The 27,813-nt window shown below is 38.0% G+C and overlaps 1 protein-coding gene across 1 annotated transcript in view; it reads left to right on the top strand.

The window, feature by feature from the left end:
* Positions 1 to 27,813, top strand: part of EIF3H (eukaryotic translation initiation factor 3 subunit H) — an 86,657-nt gene that overhangs the window by 45,276 nt on the left and 13,568 nt on the right. The window contains exons 3-5 of the mRNA XM_064706583.1: positions 24,298 to 24,465; positions 25,955 to 26,054; positions 27,455 to 27,604. Of these exons, the coding sequence (XP_064562653.1) occupies positions 24,298 to 24,465; positions 25,955 to 26,054; positions 27,455 to 27,604 (418 nt within the window). The remainder of the gene's footprint in view (positions 1 to 24,297; positions 24,466 to 25,954; positions 26,055 to 27,454; positions 27,605 to 27,813) is intronic.

Genomic DNA, 27,813 nt, shown 5'->3' on the forward strand with positions numbered 1-27,813 from the left:
GCAAGCGAGCTGTTTATACAAAATATTGTCACTTCAGGACACATATGAAGTTAATGACTAGAATCTGTTTGAGGTGCTGTCAGATGGTAGTATATGTTTTTGGCACACCATTCTTACTAGTATTCTGATGTTTCAGGCTAGATTTTATTTAAAACATAATTTATCTGAAAACTGGGCATATAAATAGTGCTCTCCTTCCTCCCCAACAGAAACATTCCTTCTAAGAATTTTCCTTGAGATTTTAAAAATGTGTCATTGTAAAACCAACTGGGGAACAAGACCTGAACAGTTACAAGAGCCACAGTATTTGAGGTCTACTCTGCTGCTTATCATAGGTATATTGTTTTCTTTAGAAGTAAAAAGAAAATATATTTCAGTAAATTACTATAGCTGGATGGCCTTCATGGTAGTTGAAAAAGAAAGAGAAATAGCTGACTTGCTAATAGATTGTGTAATTTGTTATTGAAAAAAGGATACTTCACATCTATTAGAAGACTGCACAATATTATAACCAGCTAGAAAAAAATGGATTCTAAGTCATTCCAAAATAAATAAAGCTTGTGGTTCTTACTGTGATACTGGAAAGGGGGAAAAATAAAATCTTTAGAAATATTTTAACATGTTGTTTTTCTAAGTATAATTAATTAATGGGTCCTAATTTTTTTCCTGTCTAATTTGTATAAGTCAATTATTACCAATGGGAAAAAGATTCAAACAAGCCAAAAAGATTTTCAGTTACTTTTTTATAACAATTCCACAGAAGATGAAGTATGGTAACTTCACTGTTCCGTGCAATGGGCAGATTAAAGCAGGATTTTTAAGCATTTTTTTAAAATAAGCTAGCTACTTACCCAGTTCTGAAAATTTCACTAGTCTCATGTAATTGAGGGAAAAGACAATGACAAATTGAGTTGACCATCATTTAGTCTCACTTAACACCTAACATCACAGGCACAAGGAGTATGCTGTTTTTCAGACACATTTTTGGCTATTTTAAATAACAGTAAGGTAACATGCAGATTTTTCTGGTTCTCCTAATTTTTTTAGTTTCTTGGTAGCTGCTGTGGAAATGTGGGGCTATTGCAGACAAAGGGAGCGGTTTACAAAGGTGGAGGAAGTGTGGAGTAGAAGCTTGGGAATGTCCCTGAACAATATTTCAAAGGCCAGATTTATTCTATTGAAACAAATCTCCTTAGGCTTATTTTGTGTTTATAAAATTGTAAATTTTCTCTCTCTCTCAGAGAGTAGCAAATTTGGTGGCAGAGGAAATCTCAATTGGCGTTTCACCCTAGAATGAGAAGGTACCTGTAATCTGTCCATAAAAAAAGCACAACAGTGATCAGAATTAAGCAACAAATGGTAAAACCCAGATATGTTAAATGTTTCAACCTGTTAAATGTTGAAAGTATTTACTGGAGGAGATGATGGTTTTTCATTCCAAGTTTATATGGCAGTACTATGTTACACTCTCCCAGAAATATGCAAGTAAAGAGATGATAAGGTGAGATATCTTCCATTTTACTAGACACAGAACTACTTTCAATGTATAAACTTCAAGGGTGACACATTTGGTTTACAATAAGGTGCATGCTTTTAATCAAGTTTTTCCTGTGCTTTAGCTGATGCAGTCTGTTTTTTTGCAAAACCTCTCATGAGTTCTTTGTTTGAGCACATTTTAAGCTGTAATTGCACGCAGTGTTCTGGTGAGATGGAGGGGCCTGTATCCCTGAGTGTTTTGTTTGTTTTGGTTTGGTTTTGTTTTTAAGTATATGCTGAAACAGTTTTCTAAAAATCATTCTGGTGTTTTGACTTTTACAGTACCTCAGCCTTTCAAGTATTCAGTTTAATGAACTGTCTCTGTTAAAACACAAGCATGTTTTCTCTGCTGGGTTTTCATGTTCCTAGAAGTTGGGTATCTCAGAGGATTTTTAGAGTGCTTTGTAAGCTACTCACTAATTTTTCATGGAACTCAGTCTTTTCCCATAGATTTTATTTAAGTGACCCAGAAAGTGTAAATGGGTTCTTCAGTTCCTAGCAAAGTGTCCTGCTTGCTTGCAGCATCCATTTGATGGTGTAGCAGGTAAAACCAGCTCTAGAATAGTGGCCCCAGAAGGGTTGCTGTACATTTGCTTATTTCTGTCAAGGTACCTGTAAACCCAAAGGTGGTCATGTTGCATTTGTGTAATGCACCAGCTGCCATGTTCCCTTGCTTGGAAGTGTTAGCAAGTTGAGTGTTGAGATTATGAAATACACCTGATAAAATAATAGATTTTTATCAAGCTTTCTTGAGCATCCTGACAGAGGAGTGGTTCCTCAAAGAAAAGTGAGAATGATTTGCAGCTGGTTTTGGACAACTCTTCGTAAGCAAAGTCAGCAGTGTTTGTGCTTTTTGTAAAAATGTAGCTGAAATAATGCCAAAGGTGATGGGAAGTGTGAGAATAGGAAAATGGAAATGAACCCTTAGTATTGAAGGAGTATTTACATGCAGAAAATGGAAAGCTAGACAAAAGCTTAAAAGTAGAGAGATAAACTTACATTTGTTGTAGCAACAACAGCTTTTCCTTTCCCCTCTGGCCTTCTTTATTAATGTATTAAAGCAGTTGAATAGGAGAACTGTCTGTATTAGCTTGGTGAATTGATACGAAGAAATTATCAGTATACTGGTCAAAACTAAAGGAAGGCCAATTATAATAATTTTTAAACAGAAGAAGATAACCAAGAGACTGGATTGTTTATTTGTTGCTGTGTGGATCCTATACATAGGCATGGCTGTGTTTTAAGTTGTAATTGACTTCTTTTAAGAATGTGGCTAGGAGACAACTTGAGAGGATCCCCACATTTTGACTGTAAGCAATGCATTTAGTGAGCTTTATGCATCAAAAAGAGCAGATGTGTTTCAAGGTGGGATTTTCTATGCAACATGAAGCTTGCTTGGATTGAAAAGAAAATGAGCTGTAGGGAACGTCAAGCTAAGGAAGAAAGACAGCTGGAAATAATAAGAAGGAAATACACTGGCTAGTTTTTATCAGCTGTCCTACTCAGAGAGGAAGTTGAGAGATTTTGTGAAATGGGTAAAAGGTGATTCAGTGGGTTGGATAAAGCCTGAGCTGGTGAAGTGGCTTTCATTGAAGACAAAGATGCCCAAGAATGTCAGTGCCTAGTAAAGGGTGTGGAGGTGTTAACTGGTGCTGTGGGAACATGCTGTTGTGATCCAGCCTGAAGGATCAAACTTAATTCCGGGACTTGATCCTGCATTTGCTGTAAAATTAAACATACGCCTCAATGCTTTTAGTTATTCTGCTATTTTGCCAGTCTGCCAAGAACAGAAATCTCTGGTTTCTTTCCCTTTCCCTTTCCCTTTCCCTTTCCCTTTCCCTTCCCCTTCCCTTTCCTTTCCTTTCCCTTTCCCTTTCCCTTTCCCTTCCTTTCCCTTCCCTTTCCCCTTCCCCTTCCCTTCCCTCCCCTTCCCCTTCCCTTCCTTCCCTTCCTTTTTCACAGTTGAAATTTGAATAATTTTTTTTGTGATTAATCTTGTCTGCATAGCATTCTGCGGAGAGGAAGACCCTTTCTTTGATGGTTCCTGTCTTGACTTACTTCATGTAGTTGTTAATTGGTCATAGATTGAAATACAGTATGTACCATTATTTCCTCTTCATAACTTGATCTTACTCCTACTTGCCAATAGCACCAGAGATGTGTGTGTATGGATGGGGACAGTGATTTGCACACACTTCAGGGTAGAGAGAAGACTGCAGAATGACTTAAAGCAAGATATGTCAACGTCTTCAAGTCCTGCAGCTCTGCTTGGCAATAGAATTTTCAGAAACTATTTCCTAACTTAATGTTATGTAAAAATACTCAAATCAGTAGTTCTAACACCAGCAGCCTCTGAAGACCTTGACTGTTAATGCACTGTTCTATTGCATGTTTTTCTGTCTCAAACTGGATTGGATCTTTAATCATTAAAATACTTTTTGTATTGATACATGATGCCCTCTTAAATGCCTGTTTTCAATGACAAAACAAATGCTTACTCTTTAGACAGCTTTCCACACAGAAGTGAGGGGTTCTGTGGTTGGTTTTGTTTGTTTTTTGGTAAGAGAAGATATTTGTTTTGGAATTCTGGCACTCCTTTTTAATCATTTGCTGCATAAATCCTGTGTTGGTATGTAAGGCACTCTGACTATGTATTTATCCTTCACACTGTAAATTCAGTGAATTAAAGTTTCCAGTTAATGACACAGAGCCCTTACTTTTAATTTTACAATATTTTCTCAGTTTCTCAAATGTAAGAAACAAAGTACATATGTATTATTTGATCAATTCTGTAAGTTCTGGATGACTTAAAATGATTTAAATATTATTTAAGTGTCTTGCTCATGTTTTTCCTAATGTGTTATAGCTCTTGTTAGGGCACTTATTGCTGGGAGCAGACCATTTCATTGCTCTGCAGTTTCTGAAGCAAATGATCATTGCTATAGGAAGACCTTTATAGGTAGAGTTTAATTTAAATATGTTCTTGGCTGTTAAATTTTGTAATTTAAGCACCCCTGGCAAAGCCGCCCTTACCTACCCAATGCAGTTGTATGGTGGCCTGAAAGCAACGGTGTATTGATTAAGTTGGATGGCTTCAAGAATGGTGAATTAACTGTAACAAGTAATTTATCCCTTCTTTGATATTTTTAGGACAGTTTTTTTAAATGATGAATAGGAGAAAAAAAGAATTGATTGGGTATTTCTAGTTACAGTGCTGTTCATTCTAGGAGGAGTGATTTGTTCTCTGCAGTTGAACTTTTATAATACATGTGATTTAATCTATCAGCTGAGGATGGGAGCCATCCCAGCTGTCCCTCTGCGCATTTGGCTGCCTGGTCCTGCCTCCTGCCTTGTGCAGGATCTGGGGCTTGCATGGCCACAGAGCGAGTCAGATCAGCTTGTTGATCTACTGGACACTGAATCCAACAAATTGATGAAGCTCATGTAGCTGGAGGAAGAGGAGGATTTGGTATGGACCTTCCGTTTCAGCAGCAGTTGAGCGTAAAGGATTGAGTGTGACATGAAACGGTCTGATTTTTTATTCTCAGCTAAATATGCAGGTAATGTCAGATACAGTAATTCTGAAATAAGCCTGAGCAAAGTATTACCTGTTTGACTGCTGTAGACTTGTCAAATTCTGTAAAAAAGCTGCCATGACTCTCATTAAGGGAGGAACTACATTTGAGCTCACAAAGACAGACAGGTTACTTGAGCATTTAGACAGTACTTGAGATTCATCCAAACTGCTCTACTATGTTCAAGGCGGTGTAAATGGATAATGATTTCTAGAGCCTTGCATGGAAGCTTCACAGGGCTCTGTGCATCGGATTGACATTTTGGTTCTTCGTGTTGGTTTGAATTTTTTGGGAATATGGGGTGGGTTTTGCTTCGAGTTCTGAAAAGCTTTTGCATCACGCTTGTCTTCAGAGTATTCCAAAGTTACATTGCAAGGTGGATTATGTGCCACAGTTATTTGGAAGAGAAGCTGGGGCTTGCTTGTTTTTTCTTAAACCTGAACAAATGCCAGTATCCCCACCATGCCTTGATTCTCCTTGTGTCAGAAGCAATCCTTCTTTGTCCATTCTTCTCCTGCAGCCTTTCATCCCTTTTCTGCAGGGTCAAGGACCAGGACACAAGTAGCACCTAATAATTTTATGTGCTTGGTGTTGCAGTTCTGTTTCTGCATGATAGATTCTTGGTATTGTGCATGATTTATATCATGACACTGCTGGCCGGATCATGTTTTCTGTGGCCAGTTTTTAATTTCTGCTCCCTAGATGATCACATGACATTTATATCTTCCATGGTTTTCTCCCATGTCTTGCATTATATATATATATAAATATATACCTTTTTTATTATATTATTACAATAATTGCATTTTTGCAAATTTAAGTGTGAGAAAAGGGCCCTGTACTGAGGGAGTTTTCTGCAGCACAGTTTGTGTTACCACATAATCTATTTTTTAAAAAAGTTTCCATGTTCCTCTGATTAAGCATCTTAATCATTTTCAGTTCTACTATGAAATTTTTGTCCAAGAAAAATAAGTTTGGATGTGGATATTACTTCTTCATCTTCTGACTAACCAGATGCTCACTGGGTATTTATGCTTTTTTGTCCCTGGTTTGATGTTAGAATTGTTTGGTGACCAATTTTGTTGCTCACCAAACAATGTGTAGTGATCAGTTCTGTTTCCACTGCCTGTAATGTTCCTGCCATTTATAACACTGTATAAAATCCAGTCTCTCTTTCGTCAGTACTAATGGAAGTGAATGATAGTATGAGGTGATGGAAACATTTTATTTCCTAAACACTTCCCAGTTTGCCGTTGATTTTGGTTTCCCTGGTGGACTGATCTTTCACAGCTGTTGCAGAATGTAAGTGCGTTTTTTCCCTGCTGTGCAGATATCTGCCTTTTTCTAAACTCTCCATGGCACAAAAGGGTCTTTTTAAAATGTCACAAATATAAAGCAATTTCTGTTGGCATTAAATGTAAACATTTTGCGGTCATTGTTTATGGAAGAAATTGAAAGTTTAGGAGTGAATGGGTAAAAAAAGATAAATATTGAGCAGTCTCCATATAGAAACGGGAATGTGAGTTACACATAGTTTGTTCCTTAGGAAATATCTTACATTCAGTTTTATCAGTTACTGCTTGAAAATACTTGGGGCTTCACTTCTGTATAATTGCAGTGACTATGCTGTCTGTTGTCTACTCTTGGTTATTTTGCCACTAAGTTTTGTCAAATGTAATGATATATGGATGAATTAACTGTAAGTTTGCTTACACTCTAAAACTAGTGAAAGTATATATATATATATATGCACATATCCAGTTTTAGCTATATATATTTATGTATATAAATATGCCTAGATAAATGGTTTCATATGTTTAAAACTGCCTAAAACCCCTTATGAAATAAAATAATAGGATAGGTTTTAATTGAGATAACTTTACTTTTAGAAATTATTTTCCACTGAGGGTTAGCACTGGGCATTAATGCATACATATGGAAGCATAATGTTGATTCAGATGGAAGAGGAAATATCAATTTAGATTGAGGAATGTGTTCCTTGTAATCCTCCCTGTTCTCAGTTATTCTTGTAGGGCTTTGCACAGAGTTTGTAGCCATGGTGCGGGAATACTAACTTCAGTAGCAGATGTGAGCCTGAAGCTTATTACATGTTCCACCAGATGTTTCATTTATCTTTAGGGCAACCTTCTGGTTTGTTTTTTATATCAAACACTGTGAGAAATAAAATTCAGAATATATTTTAAACATGTTATGAATATTTGGAGATAAAGGAAACCTTTTATAGCTTGAAGAACCATTGTAATGTCTCATATTAAATATATTTTTCTTTTTGATTGTATTTCAGCAAGATATTTTAAAATTTCCATTTGTATAATGATCCAGTCTTAGACTAAGCTTGCCTGTAAAGATAATGTAACACTAAACAGAGCAGATTTTGTATGTTTATGTAAGCTTATTGTCTACTTCTATATTTATTAATAGTTCACGTGATTTGATATCTTACATATTTACCGCTAGAGATTCTTCACAGCATAAAGTAGCCTTTTGGATGAAGAAGCCTCAGTAATTTCAGTAATAATTCTGAATCTCAAGAAGAGATCCCTTGGGCTGATGCAGTTGATATTTCTTGAAGGAAATTAATCTTTTAATTTCGTCTTTGAATAAGCGAGCCACTTGTGTGGCTCACTGGTTTTGTCTTTGCACAAAGACTTTCACCTCTGTGCAGAATGGGGTATCAGAAATCCAGCTTTTGTCCACCCTCAGCTACTCCTGTGCTCAAATCATGTGCCACCCTTGCCATATTTCAGTTACAGCATTGTTTAAAAGCTGATGTGTGTCTGGTCTCTGTGAACAAAAAATAAGTGTATCACTCCCATGTCATGGAAAGTTTTGCCAGGGAAAATTGTAGAGGATAGCAAGTGAAATGTTTATTTGTGTTCAGTGGATTTTGTTCATCAGGCATGTTTAACAATGTGAGGACACGTCAGGGAATTTGGAGGTCTGTTTTAAAAGCAAATTACATGTCTTTAAGTCCAGGATGGTATTCCTGACCCTCCTCATGCTTCCAAAATAATGCCTAAGAGAGGAGGCTGTGAGAATAGACTTGGTTCACCACATGGCCTTTTAATGAGAGAGGAGGAGAGGAGAAGAGCCTGGCCTCCTTCTCTTTGAAGGGCAGCAATGGAAAGGGCAGAGTTTCGGTTGTGTTGGGGTGATCATACAGCTCATTTTGCCAGTTGCCTGGAAATCTCTCTGCGGGAGTGGCTGTCCATTGCAGAGGTGGGATGGGTCACCATGGGCTGGGTTATGCTGAGTCCCAGGTAGGCATCTGGATTTGTGAAACCATTGTGAATTCAGCTCTCCCGCAGAGAAGTTTCAGTAGGTGCAATTGTCAGTTTCTTGTGTGTTTCTAACTCTTAGGACTTTGGCAAGGACATTCTTTTCTGTGGAATCTTTTCTGTGGATTCTTTTCTGTGGAATCTTCCACTTGCTAATAGAGTGGGACATGGTTTCAAGACTCCTGAACTCCTTATGTGTGAGACTTGAAGAAAGATTATTTGTAAAAAAAACCTGTATTTGACTCTTAGCTAATCAGCAACTGAATGTATTGGGCAGTGGAAAAACTGTTATGCTACCAATCAGCATGATTTTGGTTGGTGTTTTATGGCTAAGGCTCTGTGCCTATACACCACAAGCTCTGTGTCTGCGTGGATACATTAAGGCTCTCTAATAAGCATCACTGACTCAGTTCCCACAGAAAGAAGGATTTTTTTTCCAGTCCCCTTGAGTATATTCAAATGATGAAAGATGGAGGAGGTACTTAAAACACAAATTGCAGGTTTTTAAGTAGTTGTTTAGAGACTCTTGAGAATGATATAAACATCTTTCATCTAAGGAAGGGTAAACTTCTTACGAAGTTTGCAGATTCCCTGCAAACTTGTAATTGTTATATGTAAAAATAAAATACATTGAGAAATTTAAAATAATTAGGTAAGTATAAATTGAGGTTATTCTTGCTGAATTGTCACCTTAACAGATACCTCAAAGTTGCCAGTTCCACTCATTAAACTTGTATTATTTTGAACTGTTTTCTGGTATAAATGTGTAACTGTGACAAATGGAAGTTTTTAGTTTTTTCAGTGAAATACTTCAGGAAATAACATTCTTTGTAATATCTTGAAGAGAAGGAGTCTTCAGCAGCCCATCTAGGTGTGATTCTGGTTATAGTGATATTAAAGAGAATTTACTGAGTCTGCTCTTGATGGCTGCAACACTATTTTTAAAAAATTTAAATGCAACTTTAAAAATAGGAAGTCATTTTCAATGTACTAAAATGCTTTTTAATTTACATTTCTTTCTGCCACGTTTCTCTGTTGAACAAAATTAATTCTCCAGGCCTTTATTTTCAAGTCCTCTTGACATTGGAGTTCGGTGTTATTCAGTCCTTGGCTTTGTTTCCTTTTTGTCCTTTGACAGTTCTGTATTTTTGTATTTGCTTACCATATTGAACTGCAGATGCAAATCTAAGCACAGTTTGTGTAACAAAATATTTTCAGACTGGCTTACCCATGTTAATTTTTTGAAACAATTTCTGTTACATTTTTGACATTCAGTGAGACTGTCTAAAATAAATATAGTCTGTGGCTGTTAACCAGAGATTTTGCACCTATTGTGACTCATGTCTTGTTTGCATTTGAAAAAGTATTTAGGCTGAATCCTCTGAGAATTATATAGTCCTCTGTATAATTGCTTTTAACGTTTTCAATAACTAACAAAAAGATGAATGCAGAATGAAAATAATTGTTTTTGAAACACAAAAAATTTCCTTCAATGAGATTTCACACTATGGTTGCTTGTTTCTAGAAACCTATATTTTATTCAAGGCAAACTTGGTTTACTTATATTGTGATATTTTTATTTTAGCAATTAGCAGAGCTTTGTGATTTTGGCCCTTCAAAAAAAAATAATGTTTTATGTGGCTGAAATTAATGTTTGACATTTCTTTTTGTTATTTTTCTTTACTGTATTCTAACTTACTAAGCCATATTTTCCAGTCAGAGAATCATTGAATTGCTGATCTTGGAAGCAGTGTCTGGAGGTGTCTGGTTCAATCCTCCTGCTCAAAGCAGCACAGCTAGAACAGGTTGTACACACGAGTTTTAATTGTCTCCAAGGCTGGAGGCTCTACAGCTTCTCTTGACAGCCACTGGAAAGTTTGCCCTTCCTCAGAGTTTGAAAGCAAGCAAACAAACAAGCTATTTTGTCATATATTGAAGTTGAATTTCCAAAATCTTCATGCACATGGATAAGATCCTTCTCCCTTCTCCAGCTCTCTCAGCCTCTCCTTGAATGACAGATGCCCCAGTGCCAGTCATCTCTGTGGCCTGTCCCTGAGCTCTCTGCAGTAGGTGCAGGAGCCCAGCACTGGACACAGCACCCCAGATGTGTCTCACCAGGGCTGAGCAGAGGGGAAGGATCAGCCCCCTCAACCTGCTGGGGGTGCTTTGCCTAATGCCCAAGAACTCCTGGCCTGTCCATTGATGGCTCAACCAAATGTCCATCCAGGACTCCCAGTTGCATTTTCTGCTGAGTTTCTTTCCACCTACTCTGCCCCAGCATGTGCTGGTGCCTGGAGTTCTTCCTCCCCAGGAGCAGGACATTGCATTTGCCTTTGCTGAACTTTTTCCCAGCCTGTTTAAGTCACTCTGGAAGTCAGTACAAGCCTCCTTCTGGTTTTTATCATGGCAAACTAGCTGAGGGTGCACTCTGTCCCATCATCCAGGTCATTAATGAAGATGACTGAAGAGTATTGGACCCAGTATCAATCCCTTGGGCACACAAAGAGTGACTGGCATCCAGATGGACTTAGTGCTGCTGCTCACAGCCCTGCATGGCTCATCATCTTTGTGGCTTTTTTCTGAAGTGTGTTTGGATAGTATTAATCTTGTATTCTTTTTTTCCCCCTCCAACTATAATTTAAGTTTGTAAATACAATGTTGCAAAGGCATTTTGGCATTTTGACAGTTAGTGAAAAATAGGTACCACCAAGTGATTTGATGATTCATCTCTTCCTCAAATGAAACTGTTTTGCTTCAAGGCTTTGTTCAGAATAAATGGTGAGTGCTGTCCCAAGGGTTTGTAGTCTTCAGAGAAAAGCGGGAGTGGAAAGAATTGACTTGTCCAGCCCCCATCAGGGAGTCCTTCAGCTGAGCAAGCAGTGGAACCACAGCCTACTGCCTCCAGCTCTGATGTACTGTGCTTTTTCTCTTACTCATTAAGGAATTGATTGCAGTGAATCTGCCCCTCTGCTTCCCAACTTGTTTCCAATGTAAAAAACCTTCTTTAAGTTTATAACTTCCTTCTTGGCACAGAGCATTTTTTCTGCCTGTTCAAACAGGGTGTGAGTTCAGTTCTTGGCTACTTTAAAAGAACAAGCCACACTTAGATATAAAAGTTGCAAGTGCTATGTTGCTGAAATATTAGCTTTGGCTTGCAAAATCCTGCCATATGATGTTACAAGCCCTAGAAAGAGGAGGAATTCATCCTGACTGTGTCTTGTGTAGCTTGATCTAAAAGCCATGAGCTTTATTTTCTAAATTAAATATTCTCAGACTGTTGTGGGTTTTAGTTTTGTTTAAATTATTTGGTATCTTTGCATTGGAACATAGTGCACAATCTCAAATTGCTGTGTGCCAAAGGCTGCTCCTGCAGAGGCATGATTGTCTTTTTCCTCAGGTATCTAACCACTCCTGGTTTTATTGTTCCTCTTGCTGGGCTGTGGAACAGACTTCGTGAATCTGGCCTGAATTCATTGTTTCTTTGAGGACACATTGAAGAAGTAGAAGTGGTACTGATGCAGGCATTGCTAGTGTTAGCTTGGGCTTTAGAAACTCCACTGAGCAATAGCAATGATGATGCCATTCAGTAGATGCTATGCAGTGTTGTAGTTCTTTACTGCAGGAGTAATGCTCAGTGAAATGGGGATTTCTGTTCTGAGTTACCTTGGCCTGATTTTCCCTAACCATGATGTTATTATCTGGGCAATGGTGAGAAATTATAAGCTGAAAATTTTTTGGAGTGGGGGTAAGGATTGAGATGAACTTTGTAATACTGGAAACAAATGCTGTCAGCCTTCATTGTCTTGTTGAGAAGTTGCCTTTACCTTACCTTTTCTGTGTATTTAAAAGCATGGTCATGTGCATTAACATTTACTATGGAAAATACACCTTGATTAATGGTTAAATATCTGTTTACATATGGGATGTATATATGTATATGTTGTATGTATGTATGTATTCTTTCCTCTCTCCCCCTTCTTCCACCCCCTCACATCTGTATGTATGTATGTATGTATGTGTACATATATGCACACACATGACTGAAAATAAAGGAGGCAGTAAGTGATGATGCATCTGATTTCCATGGGAAGAAAATGGAACATGTAGTAGTTGACTATGCAGGTTGTTCAGGACAAGGTTGGAAGTCTGGTATAGAAATAGTTTGGGGATTTGGAAAATGTTAATGCAGTTAATGCGCAGTTAGTCTGGTCTGTCTTGACCAGTTGAAATGCCATTCTGGTGTACCTGGTTTTACTTTTTTTACATCCACATAGCAGGCCTCTGAAAGCTGACCCATTGTTGTTTAGGTGCTGCAGTAGATTCATTCCTGTGTGTTAAAGCAAGATCTGGGGTGTGTGTGTATGTGTGTGTGTGTGTGTGTGTCTTCCTAACTGTGGTGCTTCTTGTGGGAAAGTGGCATGGTAGCTGCCACTGAGCCTTTCAGAACTGTACTGCTGGCTTTCCATGGCACCTGGGCTGTGACTTGCTAACCCTGTTTTAAAGCATTATTTTGGAGTTATTTAGAAGTCTGTGCTGCTATGCCTGAAACTGTGACACTTTTAAAACCTTAAGTACTGTAATGTTCTTTCACTAATTAAATGTTGCATACGCTAATTAATTGATAGATGCCGTGGTAGTAGTCATGTAAGGAAACAGTACAATGTATTAGTGATGTTCTTGAACATTTCTGATTTCAAATTGGCATTAAAAGGTTTTACCTAATAAGGCATAACACTGGCTTTTTTCTAACATCACCGCTTAGCTGTATGGGACGAGATGTGGTGAAAATTTGGATGCCATCAGCTCTGGATGATGATTTTTTGATCAGTGTCATATCTCTCACTGTAAGCTCTTGCTGCCTGCTAGCATATGTGGCCACCATATAATTTCTTGCATCTCCAATACCCTTTTAATGCTATCACCTGTCATGTTGAAATGCACATAATATTATATGTAATATTTAGGGAGCAAAGGAGGCTGAGTTTCACATGCAGGAAGGGACTGCTTCTATGAGAATTTGATTTAATCTGTTGTTTCTTGGTGCAGCCAACAGCTTCCAAAATAATTGTGCTGTGACTGTTGGTTGGCAGGGAAGACTTAATAAAAAAGCAGAAAATGTCTTGTGATCTAATTGCAGTAATTTAAGAGTCTTTCGGGCAAATGCTTTCACAAGGTTTGAACCAGTAGTCTTATTCTTCCTCCAAAATTGAATATTTTTCCTCAAGCTCCCTAGAGAATGTTGATCAGTGTCTTTTACTTTTGAACCCATCTAAAAATCAGTTTCCTTCATATTATTTCACAGACTTAAAACTATCCTGAAGAAAATTGCAAGCAGCTCTTGGTAGCCGTCATGCTACAATAAAATACTAGTGTAAGATGTGCCCCTCAAAAAAGGGAGTTGTCTGATGTACTCAGTTCTGGCTCTCATTAGGCATCATCTCTGTATGGATCCGTGGCCTCCACATGTGCAATGCAAACCTTGCACTTCATCCCGAGAAATCTTTAGGTGGATGGGTTGTTTACTTACCCTTTTGTAAGCCTGCATGTTGAGAATTTTTTGTGTTAAGAGTTTGGATAAAAAAAGCTGAGTTTTCCCTCTCTTTTGAAGAGTTGCCTAGTGATAAGAAGTGGTGTTAAATATGTGTGTCTGTTGTGTAGTGGCAATCATTAGCTCAGGAACTAAACCAGAAGGGAACCTGTCACTCTAATCTGCCTGCAAGCTAAACAAGGGCAGAGATTTCTGTTGTGGCAGGGATTGCAAGCAAAAGGACTTGACTCATTTTATCTGGAAGTCAATGCTTGGCAAAGCGAATGTCTGACCCTGGATCTTGTAGTGAAGAGATACTTTGTCATCTGTCTGCTGGGTAGGGCTTGGCTTGAATTTTGACTTACTTGTACCTCCTGTGAATTAGTGTTGCTCATGGCTTGAAGACGTGGCTGGCAGCCACGAGGAGCACTTGTAGATGGTCCTAGAGCAGAGATCCAAGTGAAGCTGCCCTTGGTTAGAGCTTTCAGCTCAGTCATTGCTCTCTGAGCTGGTCAGATGGGATGTCTCAGGCTGTGTCCTGGACTGCTCAATGGGATGTGTTCCTTGGAGGTGTAAGTGGGGCTCTAAGAATGTTGTTAGAGGTGTGCTGAAGTGTCCTTGTGACGTTGTGTTCATCTAGGTATTAGACAAAGCTCCTAGTTGCTATGTTAAATGAGGGGTGATAGTTAAGTGCTGCTCTTACTGAAGAGAAAGAAGTTAATGTGGCATTTCATAGCTGTTTGCTCAGCAAGTGGCAGCACCTGGGCTAGACAAAACTGGTAGACTGTAAAACCAGTTGAATTTTGGGGGTTGTGTGGGGTCCGTCTGCCTTCCTGGAAGGAGCAGTAGCTGCTGACTGCTTCAGGCCTTCCTGGTGCATGGGGACGTCCTGCCCTGCACAGTAGGCCCCCAGCAGAAGAAGCAGTAAGGGCAATGCTGAACATATAATAATATTTTTATTTTTTAATAAAATACCTGTGTAATTTTGATTCAAAGGATGAGTTTATGGTGGTGGCTACCATGGTCTTTTGTTTTGCCAAAAATTGGAACTTCACTGAGTCTCACTGCTAAATGTTTAGTAGTGTTATCCCTACATGATGGGCTGATGGAGGTCACAGAAAAATAACTGGTGTAACTTTCAGCTGAAAAAATAGGCAGTAGCAATGAATTGCTATAAAGACAATTCAGGAATATTGCTGTATGGGGGCTGTGTGTGCTTCAGTGCTCAGACCGTGTTTTATGAGCTTGAAACTTAAGAACAATGTGCAAAATTCTTGAAAGCAGACTTGTGCATATTTAATACCTAGCCATCAGAAAACCACTTGCTTCATTGTATCTGGTAACACAAGAAGGGTGTCTTGACTTTAAATAAGCTGTGGAATATGTCCCTCCACTTCCCATTGCCCTTTGAATTTCAGCAGTGCAAACAGTTATTGGTAGAAAATACCCAAACTTTGAAGCTTTACAAAGAAGAAAAGTGGTTTTTTTCTGTGTTTTCAGGGAGATGAGGAATTTAAAAGGGCCAAAACCCCTTATGTGAAGTCATCATTTTTCTTCACTTACTGGAAAGTTATTAACTAAATGAGACTGACTTTCTTGTGATGCATGCTGTATGAAATTACTGATTTTCAAAATGCAGTGATTTTTGAGTTGTTTCCATTTCAGTCTGTTCCTGTTCTGCTTTCAAATTGTTGAATATGAAAATCTGTGTTATATTAAAGTAAAAGTGACTGTGTAATTCATTAATCTTTAAACATTTCCAAAATTTTCCAGGTAATTGAATAACCTCTTTGTATATTTATGTAATATAAAATTTCATAAAAAATACATTAATCTGATTGACATTTATGTAGGAAAAGAATTAGTTTCACCACACATTTTTGTTATTGTGTGCTTAATTGCTTTGTAACTTAGAGCATTAAGGTAGCTATGTTGTAAAGAATATGTTGATATTTTGTAAAGAGAGAGCTTTTACCTGTTAATGTATCCCCACTAGAGTAAACAAGCTAAAATCAATGGCTGTTAAACAAAGTTAAGGATATCTTAAGAAACTTTAAAAAAACATTTTTTTAAAGGGTGTGCTTTGTTAGATATGAGGTTTCTGTAACACAGAGTTGTTTTTTGACCATGCTAATTCCTTTTCATGCCTTTAATCCCACTTTGCATGTTAGCAGCTAGAATGACACTGGACAAAATTGGTGTAAGTAAAGGCTTCAAGGTGCTGAAGTCCATGGGAATACACTCCTAATAGAAAACAGTTGATGCTTTCATTAGGCATGTGATGTTTATTAGGAAATGAGATATCATCTTCCTGCCTTCTTACAAGGAAAGCAAGCTTTAGGCTGAACAGATGGCATTTTTAGTAGTACAATTTACTGCTGTCATGACAATGTAGGCTGACTGAAACTTTTTCTCTGGATAAAGATTTTGATCTCATATCAAATTTCTCTTCAATCAATGTAGAAATAGTAGTGTAGTAAGCCAAATGAATGCTTGGACAAGAATAGTGTTTTCCTGCCCTATAGGAGGAGATGGAGGATTAATTGCCAAGTGTTTGTAAGATGCTGTGAAGATGGATCTTTCTAGATAAATGTGAAAAAATACTCCAAAGATATGGCAGAAAGCCTTCAAATATGTTGCTTTTTCTTTTGACCATTTCTTCTTGATAATCATTGCCAACAAAATAGTTTAATTATATTGCTTGATTTTAACATTATTTCAAGATGCTAGTTTGTAGTGAATTTCTGAATTAAAAATGCTTTTTGAAAACTTGGTGTTTTAATATTTCTGAAAGATAGTATTGTAATGCTTTTATCCTTTGGAATAGTGTTGCATACATTAGAAGACAATTTCACAAGTTACCTTGACAGTCCTACCCATCACATTTAGAGTTGTCTTCAGGCTTGAATGTACTTATTTAAAAACAGGACAAGTTTCCATTATCGAGAATTGTGTGGTCAGTGAGATTTAGCTTGTCCAAAGGCTTATCTGAGTGTTTTGCTCATGTGTTAATAAAATGTTAATAATAGGTTGATGGCTTTGATTGCCTCCTAATTCACTGATTGTGTGCTTAGACCAGAGTCCCAAACCCACTGTCAGAAACCCCTGGGTGAGTGCCAGCACATGTGCAGGAAGTGGTGTGCTTCCATTTTCTGCTTTCCCCTTGTCCTGTCACGCACATCCCCGTGCTCCCCATCCCTTGTTTTACTCATTTGCTCTCCAAACTTGTCCTCATCCTTTATTCCCACCATGACAGAGCCGCCCTTTCCTCCCTTGCCCTGCTTGGTCAGAGCTGTCAGCTGTCCTTGTGCTGGCCTGTGGCTTGGAGCCTCCTCTGTAAAGTAGCAAGGTAGTCATGGGCAGTCCCTGCTGGCTCTGCTGGGGTGTCCCTGACCCCGGGGCAGTTCTCCCTGTCCCTGATATCGGGGCTGTGGTCGTCAGCTCTGCTGGGCACTGTGCTCTGGCAACTGCTGGCTAAAGTGGTAACAAAGAGCAGTCTGGAGGTACATGCTTGCACTTGGGTAAGTATCTCCCGACAGAAGCGCTCCAAATGTGGCTTTTTATTTTTATTGTGTTCTGTTACTTTTCACTGTTCACCTACTGATTGTGATATCTCCTCTGGGTGTCCTCTACTTTATTCTGTTAGCACAATTAATATCACACAGTGCTGTCATAAAACTAACATTGGGTTTTGATCACGGTTAAAAATGAATGAGTTTACTGAGTGTACATAATGAATTGGTACTGAAGAGTCTTTCCTCTTCTGTTTCTCTTATTCTTTCTCATAAAAGCAAGGACCATTTTGTTGTAGAAAAACATGAAGGTACTAGCAAAGCCTCAGTTGTTTTAATAAGCATTCACTCAGAACAGGTTGGCTTTTACTAGAGCAGTAGTGTTGGTGGCATAGATGGAGGGGATTCCTAAAGATTTGTAGCCAATTTATCTCATAGCCTGTACAGAAAATGCAGATTTGTGAATGTTCAGTTTTTCTTCCTCTGTTGTAACTCATTAGAACACAAAATTCCTCAAAAAAAAAAAAAAAAAAAAGCTGGTGAGGGGCTTGGAACACAAATTCTATGAGGAACGACTGAGGGGGCTGGGGGTGTTTAGCCTGGAGAAAAGGAGACTCAGAGGTGACCTTATCACTCTCTACAACTCCCTGAAAGGTGGTCATGGTCAGCTGGGGGTTGATCTCTTTCTCCAGGCAGCAACTGGCAGAATCAGAGGACACAGTCTCAAGCTGTGCCAAGGGAAAAATAGGTTGGATATTAGGAAAACGTTTTTTTACAGAAAGGGTGATAATGTACTGGAATGGTCTGCTGGGGAGATGATGGAGTCCCCATCCCTGGATGTGTTTTAAAAAAGCCTGGATGTGGCACTGGGTGCCAGAGTTTAGTTGAGGTGTTGGGGCTGGGTTGGACTTGGTGATTTTGAGGGTCTCTTCCAACCCAGTGATAGTGATTCTGTGATTTGGCCACATAGGTTCTACCCCTTTTTTTCATTCTTCAATTTAGCAATTAAAATAGGGTTGAATTAAGTCTTTCGACTTGCTTTTCATTTTGTGCTTTTATGACTATGACTCTTGGACTTTTGCCTATTTTCATGATTTTTTCCCCCATCCAGCTACCTACAGACCCTGGTCTGCTTAACTTCCAAGTTTAGACGAGGTCAGGCGCTTCCAGCCCTGTATAGCAAAAGTGCATAAAATAGAGTACTGTTTTGTAACCATGACTTGATATTTCAGAGGAGGAAATTAATATTATTGAGGAAGGCAATATTTACTTTTAATTTTTTTTCTCCATGAATAGGGAAATTGTTGAGTTACTGGGCTTGTGCATTTGTCTTGGGAGAAGTGTGTATGTGTGAGGTGGTTGGATATAGATAAAAATCTGTAAATATTTGTATGCATATGTGTTGCACACTTTAGACAGAGAAATATATTTCAGCAGCATCTAAAGGCTTTTTCAGATGAAACATTGCCTTTGCTGGAATTAATTCTGAATTCTGGTTTCTCTTTTCTCATTCTTTTTAGTTGTATTTTTTAACCATAACAAGTTGGTTGTGGCATTCCTTTTTTTTGTATCTTTACAATTGGAATTGTTATCAATAGATGCAGTTATTGTGATTCATAGTTTTTTAGACAATTAATTGAGATTGTGTGTGTGGAGGGAAACAAATTAATCTGTTGTCTCCAGAATTCTCTGTGCTAAATTAAATAAATCAATTTCCCTTCTTTTCAAATGCATATGCTGGTTCCTTGAACTAGCATCTGCTAACTTGGTTTAGTCATTGAAGATACTGTCTGAAGCATACATGTGGTTTGGCAAAGTTAATATGTATAGAAAACCCCAAATTTTTCTGTGCTGCGAAGTGTATAGCACTTGTTCAGTACGCATGCTACCACATGGTAGCACTTCAAAACAGATAAATTATTGCATTAAAAATACAATCCACATTAATAGTGGTGCTATAAAAGGAATATTTTGGTTGTTTTTCAGTATATTTTGACCAGATTAACCAAAATTTGCTATGTTCATGTTGCTAGTTAACTTCAGAGAAGTGCTGGCACAGAAACTGGGTGCTGTCTCTTCTGATGGACTTTTGTGTCCCTTGGACAGTATGCCTAATCTTGAGTAAATTTTAGGTAGTTTTACTTCATCTGTCTTCTGGGTGCTCAGCATTCTTTGGGGAAACAATATTCATCCTGAGATTCATTCTCTCAACTTAAGTGTCTCTGTGAGGAGGCTGTAGAAGGTGAGGGAGCAGTCAAGGTCCTCTTTGTTCTTGAACCAGTGCCCTGCCCTCTTGAAGGCATGTACAACTTCTGCTCTTTGAGCACACTTAAAGGACAAATTTGGGACACATGGGTTGAGGCAAACACTGAGTTGTGAGTGGCAGACCGAGGTGGCAGAACAGAACACTATACAGGTGTTAGTGGTTTGTAGCTTAGAGTTGGTTGTTACTTCTTTTGCACAGGGCCCACTGCAGCAAGCTTGGCGATGAACAGCATAAAACCAGTCAGTCTGTGGCAGCTAACACTGGTAGAGTCCTTCCATTTCAGTGGGGTGTGGCTTTTTAGGAGGCATGTGGATTGCTGCTCTTAAAATCAAATTTCTTAAAATGTATCAACTTGAGTTATCTTTTGGAAATTAAGGCCTTGAGCCAGTGAGGTGTCATCAAATATATTGCCTCCAGGCCACTATTGATCACATGGGTTTCACGTGTCACAACAGTTACTGATAGTCTGAATGTGGCCAGGCTGAAATGCATCTCCTCTGATGATAACAATCACTGTTTCAGTCAGCAACATGCATATGTGATCCCATGAGAAGTGATTTCTAATGAATTTTTCTTGGTAAAGAAACAGTTCAATAATAAGTAAACTTGCATCATTTGCTGGTTGTTTTTGAACTCTAGTCTTTTAGATTTGTTTGCATTTTAGAATAATGATGGACCTTTTTTTCAGTGCTTCAGCTGATTTGACCTATTCTGAAATTAGGCTTTCAAATAGTGAAATTACTGACCAGATATTTTAAGTTATAGAAAACATGGCTGAATTGTCACAGTGTTGAATGGGCCATTACATCAAGGTTCAATTCTTTGTCTTGTATCTGATATATTATGTATTTTTTTTTCTTTGGTTGTGTTTTTTTGGTGTGGTTTGGGTTTTTTTGAGGGCTTTTTTTTGTTGGTAAGGTAGGGTATATATCTCCTATATGTTAAAAGCCCAGATAAAGTTTCTAATATTGGCAGTACTTTCTAGAAAAGGAAAATGTCTTTGTTATTCTTTTACAGTATTTGTTAAAACAAAATAAACTGCTATAGTAGGGTTTACTGTCAAGGTTTTTCAGTCAAGGCATTTTGGTAATACAAATCCACATAAGTCAGTCATTTTTAAACAAAACCCCGTATTGTATAGTTTTGCACTTTTGTTTGCTTTAGACAAGTTGTAGTAATGCTTTCTAGCTTCCCTTATTCCCTATCCCCACCCATTTGGTTGCAAACTAACAAAAAACTGCCCTTTTAGAGGAAGGAGGTGATGTTTTTTAATAATAAGAAAAGTGAGAATCTTTTAAAAAACTTTTAAAATCTAAGAATCTCAGAAAGGTGCTCAGGAGGCAGAGTTTGCACGTTCTCAGGGCAAGCAGCGCTGCTGGGAAGTGCAGGCGTGGCTGTTGCCTTTCCTCATAAGGACATCCCTGAACAAATAGTTTGTTTTAAAATGCAGGTACACTGTCTAAATGTGAGGGAGAAGGAGGCAGCATCCTGGTCTGGTTCTTCCCCTGCCCTTTTCTTTGCTCACCTCAGTTCTGGGAGCCGTTAGACTAAAAGGCTCTTTCAGTGTCAGCTTTGCAGAGTGGCTTGGGTGGGACTGTGACACAAAAAAGTGCACAGCTGTCCCAAATGCTAGCAGATTGAGCAATAAATAGAAGGAAAGGAGAGAGGGAACTCTTGCCCAGTCTGTGCTAAGCTTCTAGGTAAAAAGATGACGTTCTGTAGATTGGGCAAAGGATGTAAAGAAACAGTGGTAACGGTATCAACAAAAGCAGCTTGGGGGCTGTTATCCATTTGTGCAAGTTGGCAGCTTGTTGGAGCTATCTAGCTACTAATACATGTTATAAAATATATATGTTTGGTTAAAAGAGTTTCCATTTCTCCCTGGTGGGGACTGCATCATGTTTTAATTTCTGCAGTTGTTTTCCCAAGGCAAAGATGTTAGCTATTGATGCTTTATTGGTTCTTTGACATTTTTTCCACTATTGCCTTCATTATCATCTAACTGCTAACAGTCATGAGAGGAGGAATTGCTGACATGAAATCTGGATGGTTTTCAGTGAGTCCTTTTTCTTTTGGATAGTATGTCTTGCATCGTATCTCTTGTGTCGTGTTACATCTCTTACATGTAGCTGGGTGTACTGTGTTTAAGAAAAGAATTTGTTCCTGGAACTTGGCTACCAGTTAGCTCTCAGAGGAACACTTTTGAGAGCATGATATGCCTTTATTCAAGTTTGTTAAAGACCTGGATGTTTACCTGCTCTTGAATATTACACTTCTCAAAGTGGAAATTATCTGGATGTATCAGCCACATGATTTCATAGGAATCTATGTCTAAGTGTCTTTTCCCCATCATTACGTGACCATCTCTACTTTGAGAGTGTCCAACATTACAAGAGAATTGCCACTGCAAGAAGTGTAGCTCAGCTATCTAAAAGCCCGCATTTAATTTAATTAAATTTAATAATCACAAAATCCCTCCTAGTTTTTCCTCTTAATGACTTCATTTGGCTACAAAGGATCTAACTATAATTTCATTTTCTAGCATGTTGTAGCAAGTCATATGAGAAACAAGTCATTCTTGCTTTCTACACAGATATACCTTTGAAAAGCTTATTTTAACCAAAAGAGTTTATTCTAGCTACACTTAATAACTTGATATACTTTTCAATTCAAAATCATGCTTACATGAGGAGTCTTTTAGTTTGTTTTGGGGGAGGTCTGTTTTCTTGTTTTAATTATAAAATTTAGAAACTTACCATCTTCACCTCCAAAAAATCCACAAAAACTTTTAAAGGACTGAACCTCTTTAACAAACTAGATCTTTGCTTTTGAGCTAAACACTGAGATGAAAAAGCATTGGGCTCTGGGTAAGCAGCTGTGTTCAGCCTGGCCTCTGTTTCTGGAAGTAGCACAATGAGCTTGCTTAGGTCTGGCAAGAGGAAAGATTTTCTTTCTGACTTGGAAATAGCTGTTTGATCAATTGTGCAGGCTGCCCTGAAGACTGTAGAGGCATCTCCAGATTTGCCTTGGTTTAGAGACACCCACATCAAGCAGGCCTCTCCTTTGCTGGCTGTGTTAGAACAGAGCCCACATGGTTTTCCTGTATTGGTCGTGGGATGCTGGATTATCGTGGTGCCCTGGGTAAAACACAAATTTCAAGTAATTCCTGTTAAGATATTATGGTATAAAATACAATCACCAGCATGTACTGATAGAAGAAGTCTGCAAGGGTTTCTGTGAGTGTATGTAGGTTACTAGAATACAACAGTCAGTCAGATGTGGCGATTTAATGAAAAGGCAATTTAAGAAGACTGCAGAATGTAGTTTGTGCTGCAAGGATGAGTGATAAGTTGGAAAAATATTTGTCCAGTCTTGAAGAATGTCTCCTCGTATCTTTAAATAATATGTGTGGATTTTTTTCCCCTTTTGAAAGGATATGAAGCAGGGTCTGAAAATGAAGCACATTCCACAGCTAATTAATTTGTGTTTCTCTCTTTTATAATGAATATCATATTTGCATCAGTACAAGGAGAAGCCTTGAAAAAAATTACCAAAAATGAACACATGGGGTGTGTGTGTTATCTTTGTAATTTTTGCAGCTGCAGACAAAACTTAGGGATTGTGTAGTGTTTTTGCATTCGATTTCCTGTGAGTGGCTCCTAATGTTGGTTCATCTGATAATCACACTGATTTCTCTTTCCTTAAATTTAACCAGCAGTCACAGTGCCTGTCTGTTTAAAAGGTCTGATAAGTGATAAAGTGTGTTGTTCTGTTTGATGGGATTGTGTTAAATATTCCTGAACGGAACTCTGTTCCGTGAAGGTGGTTGTTTGAATGAAGCATTTAATAGAAATAGAATTTTGTGTTGGTACAAGGAAACATTACAGCTGCTGATGTAAAAAACCTTACAAAAAGTATGTTCTCTATTGTTTAAGGTAACTTGCTGTATTTAGATACATGTGTATTATAAACAATAATATGTACATGCATGCATCTTTTGCATTTATACACACCAAAAAGAAGAAACAGTGTTGAAAATTGGAAATAAAATGCAATCAAAAGTATCTAACATCTGTAGCTGGTTCCCCAAGCTCTGATACTGAAAATGTAGTTTTATGTTGTGAAAAAGACAGTTTATAATCAATTTCATATATTCATTAAATAATTCTCCTTTTGAATCCAAAAGTTACCTAATTCCAGACAGCATTGCTGTCTATTACTTAAATCACAATAAGTCTTTGTTACTAAATGGTAAAATGTTACTGCTTAATGAAACCCCCAGTATCAGATATTTTTTTTATGAATGTGGAAGGTAATGCACACTGTAAATGACGTGTAACAGTTTGTTGATCACTTAGCAATTAACTGCAGCTGGAAAAAGTCTGCTTACTCAGGCTGGTTTTACTCTCATTCTCTGAGAAACTCTGGGTTTTAATGAAGATAGTCCAGTGAGTAAACAAATTTCTAGGCAGTTGCAAAAATGAAAATAAAATACAACTGACTCATTTAATATCAATTTTTCTCTTTGAATACTACCGATTGTGTAAGTTTACTTTTTTAACACGCCTTTTATTTAATCCAGTCCAATACCAGATGGAAATGATGCGAAGCCTGCGCCACGTAAACATTGATCATCTTCACGTTGGCTGGTACCAGTCCACATACTATGGCTCTTTTGTCACCCGTGCCCTCCTGGACTCCCAGTTCAGTTACCAGCATGCAATTGAGGAGTCTGTAGTTCTCATTTACGGTTAGTATGAGGTTTCCTTTATTACTCTTTTCCCCTCTTAATATTATTACTACTATTTTTGTATTCTGTCTTTTGCCTGTAAGAGTAGCCTGGCAGGCCTTTTCGAGTAAATACCAACCCTGTGTCTACGGCAGCCTCAGCAGCAGCTAAGTCTAGACAGGGTTTCCTTCTTTCTGTTTATTTTTCTTGCTATCAGAGCCCTGATGTGTACGTTTTGGAATGCTGGAGTAGCTGCTTCATTTTTATTCCTTCATCTCCCCTCCCTCGTGGAAGGGGCTGGTGGAACCCGACCAGATGTCTAACAAACCCCGCTTGCTAGCGTGTCTGGCTCTGTACGTGACTGACCAATCATCACACGAATTGCCAAGTTTTTTTAATACCTCTGACAGAAGCATACAAAACCTGGACTGTTTCTTAGCACAAAGATTTTTTTCTTTTCTGCCTATTTAATGGTGTTTCCTCAAGCTCTCCAGACCAGATGTTCTGTGCTGTATCAGAACCGTAGGCAATTTAACAGCTTTATAGCCTCCCCCTCCCCAAACACTCACAGTTTGCCATATCTGGCAGACTTGCATATAGTTTCCAGCTGAGAAGTAAATGTAACGTCCTGAGTATCTGTCAGAAAAAATACTAATGAATACGATCAATCTTATGAGCTGCCCCAAAATTGTTTCAGTATGTTAACAATTGGATTACAGTAAAGAACAAGTTGTTAAAGTATACTTATATTGGCTGGAAACATTGCATCATCAGACCTTGATGAATTTTCCACTTGTTTCAGTCTATTTTGGTTTTCATTTTATCACCGATTGCTATAAGTTTTACTGTGTTAAGTTTCAGACAACATGAATGTTAACACAGCTTTTATTCTTGTGTTGGCATGCTTCAGCTGTTATCATGCTGCAAGTGTTAAGCTTCTTTGTCCAAGGAATGTAGCAGTTTGTTTAGAAAATTTCCGCCTAAATTCAAGGCAAAACGAATCTTTGTATGTACCACTTACATTGTCATGCACAAAGTGGCATGGCAGCTTGATCTGAATGAGCTTATTGCTACTCTAAAATTAATTTTTTTTCATATAAAATGCTGTTTAATGAATATTTTAATTTACTGCAGAATGACTGGAAGGAAGAATCTTTATTTAAATGAGGTCACTTTTACATAAGTTCTGTGGATAATTCATACAAAAAAAGGAAATGTGAATTGGACCTTTAATGGGGAAATAATACGAGTAGAATGGATCAAGATTCCCCCCAAGTTCTCCAAGCTAAGTTTACTACTTGGCATCACTTTATGTTGTTGGTTGTATTTTACATAGCAGTGCAGTAGAACTGCCTCTGCTATGGTGTCTTTTCTGTGTTTGTTGTCTTTAATTTTTTTTCACTAGGACTACTTAGTAATTTTTCCTCCTGTTTATGTCATTCAGATATTTAAAAAGAAAAAGGCAGTCTGAGTTTGGTAATAATAGGCTTCCTTCCATATTTAATAATAGATCCCATTAAGACTGCCCAAGGGTCTTTGTCACTGAAGGCATATAGGCTGACTCCCAAATTGATGGAAGTTTGCAAGGAAAAAGACTTCTCTCCAGAAGCGTAAGTAACTTGAAATAACGTTTTCTCATAGGGTTTGCTGAGTTATTGGGACACTGAACGGTACCTGGGGTTATGGAATGCTGTATTTTAAAATCTCCTGTAGCAGTGTGTGCTGGGGAAAAGGACCTGCACGGGCTGTGACAGTCACGCAGTGGCACAGTGGGCTGAGGAAGTGTGAGAGGCTGGCTGGGCATTTCCAGAAGTGGAGGCACCCAAACTGGGTTTGGGGCTACTCAGAGGCTGGGCTGTAAGGCCCATGGGGTAGATAGTCGTATGTGGGAGCAGAGCCAAAAACAGAAAAAAAACCCAAAAACGGAGAGAGGGAAATAGCTGATCTGTCTTTAAGCTCTTTTTTTCCCCCAGAATTAAAATAGAACAGGTATTCTGGAATAGCTGTCCCAGTGTATTTGTTCTAAATTAACTCCCCATGTGGACACCATCTTCTGGAGTAAAGTAGAATAATTACTGTGTTTCAAAATATTAGCTACTTGTTACAGATGTAGGCCTTAGCATCCTTTGCCTCCAACTGTTTGGTGTTCAATAGCAAAAGCACAAATAACTTGTTAAAATCACTTTGTTGAGGAAAAACGTTTTCATTTAATTTCTTGGTGTCTTAAACTGTAATGATGAGCAAACAAATCTGTGATCAGTCAGAAAAAAGGGGGGTGGAGGCAAAAAGCAAAAGTTTTTGTTCCAAAATCCAGTATGAATATAAAGAAGTTAAGGCTGTATTTCCTTAGAGACTTCTGAATCATGCTTTTATATCCATATTTTATGAAAAGTATTACCGTCTGTTTTATTTTTTTTATTATAAAGGAACAGCAATAGTTTTTTATGTGTATGTTGTAAAAAAATACACACTAAATTTTATGTTTTAATATTCACCACAGAATTTAATTATTCCAAAACATACAATATTTTGTGAATCTACTTTTTTGGTCAGTAAAAATTTTACTTGTTCAGGTATTGGGAAAATTGTTCTTCATGGTAGTAGTTATGATATTTAAAGATATTTTAGCATCATGTGGTAACTAACTGTTTAGTTCTGCTCAAGAAATGCTGATGGCAGGAAAACCAATAAAATATTTTGGAAGGGGCAGAGTTAATCCTGTCAGTACAGTCTCTTGCTGGAGGCTTTTTCACGTAGGTAATCTATTAAAAAGCAAGGCAGCTGCTTGTCTTCTGAGAATTTTTCCTAGAGAAGCTTTTCCTAGTCTGTGTAAATAAACGTGAGGTTTTGCCATGCAAATGCTTTCTTAACAAAACTTGACTCTTGTTTAATTTTGGAAGTATGAAAATCAAGAATTTTTACAAAAATGTTTGTTGGAGCAACAATTCAACAAAGAGAGTAAGAGAGATACTGTTTGTATTAGTATAATATTCTGTAACTTTTTTCACAGCTTGAAAAAGGCAAATATTGCATATGAAAACATGTTTGAAGAAGTGCCTATTGTCATTAAGAATTCATACCTGATCAATGTGATGTTGTGGGAACTGGAAAAGAAATCTGCAGTAGCCGATAGACATGAGTTGCTCAGTCTGGCTAGCAGGTAAGTACTTGTTACAATAATGGATGTACTTTTATTCGCTTTCCCAAACCACAGTTTAGCACCTTGGGTGAAATCCCAGTCTCATTACAGTCCATGGAAGCTTTGCCTTGACTTTTAATGGGGTTAACACTTTACCCTTCATTTTCTTTTGCTGAAGGAAAAACTGCATGGTAAAACTATAGCATTAGATTCAAGGGCTAAATTCAGTC

This window comes from Zonotrichia leucophrys, chromosome 2, assembly GCF_028769735.1.
Source record: "Zonotrichia leucophrys gambelii isolate GWCS_2022_RI chromosome 2, RI_Zleu_2.0, whole genome shotgun sequence".
NCBI classification, from domain to species: domain Eukaryota; kingdom Metazoa; phylum Chordata; class Aves; order Passeriformes; family Passerellidae; genus Zonotrichia; species Zonotrichia leucophrys.